Source organism: Arachis hypogaea, chromosome 10, assembly GCF_003086295.3.
Source record: "Arachis hypogaea cultivar Tifrunner chromosome 10, arahy.Tifrunner.gnm2.J5K5, whole genome shotgun sequence".
In the NCBI taxonomy this organism is placed as follows: domain Eukaryota; kingdom Viridiplantae; phylum Streptophyta; class Magnoliopsida; order Fabales; family Fabaceae; genus Arachis; species Arachis hypogaea.
The window spans coordinates 79,245,734-79,252,332 of NC_092045.1; the positions used below are offsets into that span (position 1 = coordinate 79,245,734).

Consider the following 6,599-nt stretch of genomic DNA (forward strand, 5'->3'; position numbering starts at 1 on the left):
CTTTTCTTCAACTACCAGAATTTTGTGTTATTAAAACTCAACTAATTCCACTTCATCTAAACAAAATTTTATAAATGCAAGTTTTTTTTTATAATTTTTATTTCTAGATATAAAAATATTTTATACAATTATTTGATCAAATTCACGCGCAATGGGTGTGGTATCTTATTCTTTAGTTGTTGTGCATAGAAATTAAGAATTTTTTATTAAAAGCTAATAGCCTATTAAGTTAATTAATTTTGTATTTTAGATTAGTAACTTAGTATAATAATTAAATAAAAATTTATATATAATTATTTTCATATAAAATTAACAATTAAAAATTATTCATAATAATATAATCAAACTTGTTATATTAACTTCACATTAATACTTCACCTAGTAATTATAGTTCATAGCGCGGACCACAAAACACGTTACTTTTGTTCCACTCATCACTCATAACTCATCCATCGCATTATTTGTGTTCATTTCTCATCACACTCCATCACTCACAGTTTCACACAGAGAGATTCGGCTTGAAGCTGCAGCTTCCTCTTCTCACTCTTACTCACATTTTCATTTTCATTCACCATTTTGAAGATCCTTTCTCTCTTTCCTCTTTTTGTGACGTAAAAACATTTCAGATCTCGAACGTTAGAGGAGAGAGAAAGAAAGCGGTGAGAGAATAACCGCTGTTTCGGTATTCTTGTCTAGCGAGACTCTCTCACCTTCCTTGCTTGAGTGCGATTCTCTTGCTCACTGTCTTGGTTTTCGATACATTGGATTGTTGCTGTTTCCATGTTTTTTTTTCTGTTTAAATCCAAATTTATTTTTAAGAATCCGAGATTTCCTTCTTTATCTCCTTGCTTCACTCGAATTTTGTAATTTACTCTTTCTGCGATTTTTCTTTCTCCGTTTAGTTTGAAACTTTTTTTCTTTTCAGATCTGACTTCAATGCACACGCATTCTTAGCAACTCATTTTTCTTTTCTTCTTTGATCTGGATGTCACTTTCTGATTGTAACTGCATATTCCATTATCGTCTCCTGTAATTTGATTTTTTTATAACTTTTTTCGAAATCAAATTTCTGTGATTTTTTGTGGATTACTTTTTTACTTCTCCAATGATGTGCTAGGAAGAGCGGTTGTTGATAACCAGCATTAATATTTTAGAATTTTTTTTAGCATTTTTACATTTAGTAGTTGCATAATGTTCTCCTAACTTAATTGCATGATTGTGATGGGAAGAATCTTCACCGTTTTCACTTTAGTCATTCTAGCGAAAAATTGTTGACTAAATTCTGACTTGAGATTTAACTAAAGTTCTATCTCTAATTGTTAATTTTCCTTTCTGGTTCAAGTTCCTTTTTTTTCCATCTGAAATCTTGGAAATGGAGGATGCACTGCATGCTAATGCGCCTTTGGATTATGCTTCAATTCGGATTTTTCCGAATCAAAATAGGTCAGCTTTTAGTAAGTGGAAAGTGGAGTTAGAACTAGGTTTTCTAATTGAAACTGAATTTATGACATGAATTCTTTCAGTACTATATTAGTATATTCTGAAGTTGTTTTGGAAATGTTATTATCCTTACGGTAATGTTAGGGCGACAAAAAAAAAAAAAAAGAAGTCAGAATTTACCTTATTTATCATTCATTAATTGTTATGTTAAATAAGGTAAGTTCGGGCTATTTTTGGCTAATTTATTTTGGTTACCAAACATTTCTGTTATCCTTATGTCTCTGGTCAGTAGATTCAGTTTTGCATTGAGTATTGATTTATTGTGATCTTTTCCATATGTGAATTTCTTTTACATTTTACGTGCCTGTATTGGGCTAGGTATGAGGCATTTGTATTTAAGGGGAAACAATCTGAGCAAGTGTTGGCCGGACATTTGGAACACCTGTTGCCGCATATACCTGCAATAAACAAATTATATGCCAAGGGATCTAACGTGAACTTTGATCTTGAGTTGCCAGAAAATATGCATGGTGCTGAATGGTTTTCAAAAGCTACTGTTACAAGGTTTCTATCAAGGATGGCAGATCCTTTAGTTTTGTTTCCCTTTGCATTTCACTTATATGAAAATCTTACTAGCTGTCAATTATTTTGCCTTTCAGGTTCCTGCATATTATTAGTTCACCAGATTTGATAATTGACATTAATACTATCATGGATGAGATGTCACAGTTGGAGGAGTCGAAAAAATTCCATGTTTCATTATATGGAAAGGTGATACTTGTCTTTCAGCAAATATATACTGGATATGTTTTGTTTCTAATTGATAGTTGTCTTCTGAACTAATAGTTTATTGCTTATGAACAGCCTGAAGAAAAAAGCTTGTCATCTGATGCTTCAAAGTATGTTGTTGTAACTATTACATTACATTTAGCAAATATATATTTTTGCTTGCAACCTTTATTAAGCTTTCTTAGAATATGCTCCCAGGAACGAATTATTACGAGCAATGGACCTAAGGCTTACAGCATTGAGAAGCAAGTTGGTTGAAATAATTGACAAGGCTACTGGTGATACCTGCTCCCGTGAAGCTATGACTCATTTAGCAAAATTTTCTCAACATTTTGGTGCTGTTAAAATTGAGTAAGTTTCAGACAGATTTATCAACTCTCACGATGAGTAAATACTATTATATCTTTAGCAAAACTTCTCTACTACTAGAAACATTGCTGAGCAGAGTTTACCTACATTGTGTACGTGAACACAGGAATTCTTTGTGCAAGTTTATAGAACTAAATCAAACGAGCCAGGATACTGGTCCCTTGAACAATGAAACACCCTCGACTACATGTAAGGGGACAAGCAGTGCTGCAAGCAACCCTGTTAAAGTTCGGCAGATTTCCAGGTCATCTAACTCTGATGCCCCTGTTGTCTACGGTGTTTCACCAGCTAAAGCTGCTCAAATTGAGAGGCAGAGTTCAACAGAAAGTGAGGAGTCTTCTAACTCAAGTGATGAGGATCAAATATCTGCTGAGAGAAGTCGTTCTCTTGTAAGATCTGCAACACCCAGAAGGTCGGCATCCCCAATGCGAAGGGTACAAATAGGAAGAGCAGGACCTCGCAGAGCTGCTGCATTAACTATAAAGAGTCTCAATTTTTTTCCTGGCAAAGGGGGGCCAATTTCTTATAGAGATGCTGCTGAAAATGGCTCTGAAGGGGAAGTATCTGAGCAACCCTATAAGAAATCAGAAATTGATGTTAGGAGGATAACGGTGCAAGATGCCATCAGTCTTTTTGAAGGTAAACAGCGGGATCAAACTGCAGATGTTCAAAAGAGGAAGTCATTAGCAGATGTTTCTATCAGTACAAATAAATCTGTCTTGAGAAGATGGAGTGCAGGTATGGGAGAGACCTCTGTTCAAGACCAGCCAGAAGTTGCAACTGAAGATCCTCTTCCAGTGACCTCCAATGATGTGGTAGATGTCGATAACCATAAGAATTCGGAAGAAGTGGTGTCTGATTTTACTTCTGAAAGTCACGATAACGATGAGATAAATGCTGGTGACATAAAACAGGAAAGACAGGAAAATAGTTCCTATGCTATAGATAATGCAAAAGAAACTGAGTCAAAAGAGGAAACTGCCAGAAAGTTGGCAGCGTCAGAAGAATGGAATAAAAGAAAGCAAGAAGAGTTCAACCAGATTCTTAAGAAAATGGTTGAAAGCAAGCCTGTTATGTTTGGGAAGTCCCAGCCCAGCAGAAACCAGAATATTCCTTTTGAACAGAGGGGAGGGTCTTATGATAATTATAAGGAGAAAAGGGATGCAAAACTCCGAGGAGAGAATACTGGAAAGCGGGTAGAAAAAGAAGCACAGTTTCGAGAAATGCAGCAACTACTTGATAAGAGGAAAGAAATGTTATCCAAAAATCTGAGTGCAAGTAAAAAAAGTGCTACAAGGTTGCCCCAAAAATCACTAAGAAATCCAACTCAACCTGCAAATTCTCCAAAAGAGACCTCTAAACCTATAGCTACAAAGAAGACATCTAAAACGTCACCAGTGCCTGCTATTCGGAAATCATGGTCAGCAATGCCTTCACCAAGGGCTGCAGGGACATCTCCTGTTAAATCACGCAGTGGCATTTCATCTGCTAGCACCACCCCAACACGTCGGAAACCAATCTCGACATCTTCTGTGCCTCAACCAATCCCCCAAAGGGAGAAGTCCCAGCATCGAAACAGAAATGAGAAAGAACCTCAGACTGGCAGTGCCAGAAGTGTCAAAAGCAATGAGAAATGGCAGACAGCTGTTGCAAATAAGAGCAAGGCAACCAAAGCAAAAGTAACGAAAGCTTCTGAAGAAACCACTGTTCCTTCAAAGATTAGCTTGGCTAGCAAGGGAACCAAGAAAAGCAGTGTGGTGCCATTGGAATCGAAACCATTTCTACGTAAGGGTTCTCGGATGGGAAATGGTACAGGGACTGGTGCTGGTAATCTTAACAAGAGAAAAACTCCTCCTAAGCTGGACAAATCTCTCAATGAAAATGGTATTCAACATCAAGAAACGGAATTGGTTCTCAATGCTTCTGATCTGAACAGTCAACATTCAGACAGGGACACTGCAACACCCACTCATCAGAATTCTGCTACAGAACCAGAAACTCAGGTAAATAACCACTTGCAATGTGGTGAAATAGGAAATTTAGACCAAGATCCTACTGAAGTTGGTGATGTCTCAACAGATGTAATAGAGTCTCCCATAGAAATAAGGAATGAAGAGTCAACCATATCACCCTCTGCCTGGGTGGAGGAGACCGAAGAGGATCTGGAACTGTCCAGGCCATGCGATGACAACACATTTCAACCCACATCTCTGGCTGGTATCCCTCCAGCAGGATCCGCTAGTCCCCGTGTTCGCCATTCTCTGTCGCAAATGCTTCAAGAAGAAAACAGTGAACCTGACACTTGTGAATGGGGAAATGCTGAGAATCCTCCGGCCATTATATCCCAAAAAGATGCACCCAAAGGTTTCAAAAGGCTCCTGAAATTTGCTCGGAAGAGCAAAGGTGGTGGTGATACAGGTTCTACTGGTTGGTCTAGTCCATCCGTATTCTCCGAAGGAGAGGACGATGCTGAGGATTTTAAAAACTCCAATAAAAGAAATGCCGACAATCTACTGAGAAAGGCTGCCCTTAATATGAAGAGTTATGGGCAACCAAAAAGTTCAATGCATGAAGGATATGAAAGAAATTTAGGTACTGATAAACATACATTTCTCTCTTTGCTTTTCCTCTCTACTGATGGTGCTGCACCAAATTTTGAAGTCCCTGTATTTTTTTTTTCCCTTGTCCTCTCGAACATTAGATGCTTTCCTTCTGCTCCTTTTTCCTGTCGTGTTCTTATTTGATGGCTAATTTTTGGCATCTCTCCAATATTCAGTTATTTGGGGGCATATCCGTCAAATTTTTGAAAATTCTTACAATAACATCATTGCTTATTGGGCAATTAATAGGGACTGAAATTCAACAAGATATTTTTTTTATGCTAATGTCTTTGTGCTGTTTTTCACGTTGAACTTGACTGATTGCAAATTAACCGGCTCTAATTGTTCATATGATGCCTCTATTCTTATCACGTATAGATTTCTGGTTTGCAGCAAGTAGAGATGATGGCAAGGGTTCTCACAAGATGCATGATGGTGTCAGTTCTACAAGAGGTCAGTCTTCATGAGAAACACTAACTACAGACTTACAAATACTTTTTTTTTATCCTTTTTCTTTTTATTTAAATATAGACGAGTCGGTGTTAACTTTTTTGTTACATTGATAAATTGATAAATTGATGTATTAGGATTATAATTTATATAAATCTAGTTAAAAGGAAAGGGTCAAACAAATTAATATGGAATGAAGGGAGCATGATTTTAGTGTTCCCTATACTTTTCTACATTGATTTTCTCACTAGTGGCATTTCTCATTAAATACTTTAATGTTTTCTTCTGCATGTTCACGTTCCAGCGACAAGGTCATTCTTTTCTCTTTCAGCTTTTAGGGGAAGCAAACCCTCCGAGTCATAGTTTGGTTGATGGCTATGGAAAGTAAGATCATTGAGTTTGCTTTGCCATAATACAAGGGAAGTTTCATGTTGTAAATTCATTGAACTGCGTCGAGGTATTTTATAACATTACCCTGCAGTTAGCACTCAAATACTCCACGTCCCCGTCCTTAGCAGATTTTCTATACTTGATTTAATTGTTGTGATGGTTGTACCAAGCGTTCATTTCATAATATGTTACTATAACTTATATGAATATTGATCATGTAGATAACTAAAATATTGGTACCAAATTTTTTGTTTAATTGTTTTTCATAGTTATTGCCTTATTGGTGAAACTTGTTATGGAGAGGTTACTTCTTTCTTTTGGTATGGAGTATATATCTACGGTTACTGTCACTCCGACGCTTATTTAAAAGAAAAACCGTTTTTGTGCAGCTGATGTTCTGATGGAGTCGAATAAAAATATTTCTTAATGAAAATACTTTTTTAGTGAACTGGTATGTATAGCCGAGTAATAAACATGTAAAATGTGCCGCGTTTTACTGTCTTGTCAAATTTAGCAACTCGTTTTTGGTGTAACAAACAAAAATTTGAGTATGATGATGTG

General features: G+C 36.6%; 1 protein-coding gene across 1 annotated transcript; it reads left to right on the top strand.

Annotated features, from left to right (window-relative positions):
* The first annotated feature begins 430 nt into the window (after positions 1–430).
* LOC112715768 (uncharacterized) lies at positions 431–6,318 on the top strand. Its single transcript, XM_025767583.3, has 9 exons — positions 431–659; positions 1,343–1,443; positions 1,819–2,004; positions 2,100–2,211; positions 2,305–2,339; positions 2,428–2,580; positions 2,705–5,190; positions 5,592–5,651; positions 5,953–6,318. The coding sequence occupies exons 2-9, from the start codon at positions 1,373–1,375 to the stop codon at positions 6,009–6,011; spliced, it is 3,162 nt and encodes a 1,053-aa protein (XP_025623368.1). The 5' UTR covers positions 431–659; positions 1,343–1,372; the 3' UTR covers positions 6,012–6,318.
* Positions 6,319–6,599: the final 281 nt, after the last annotated feature.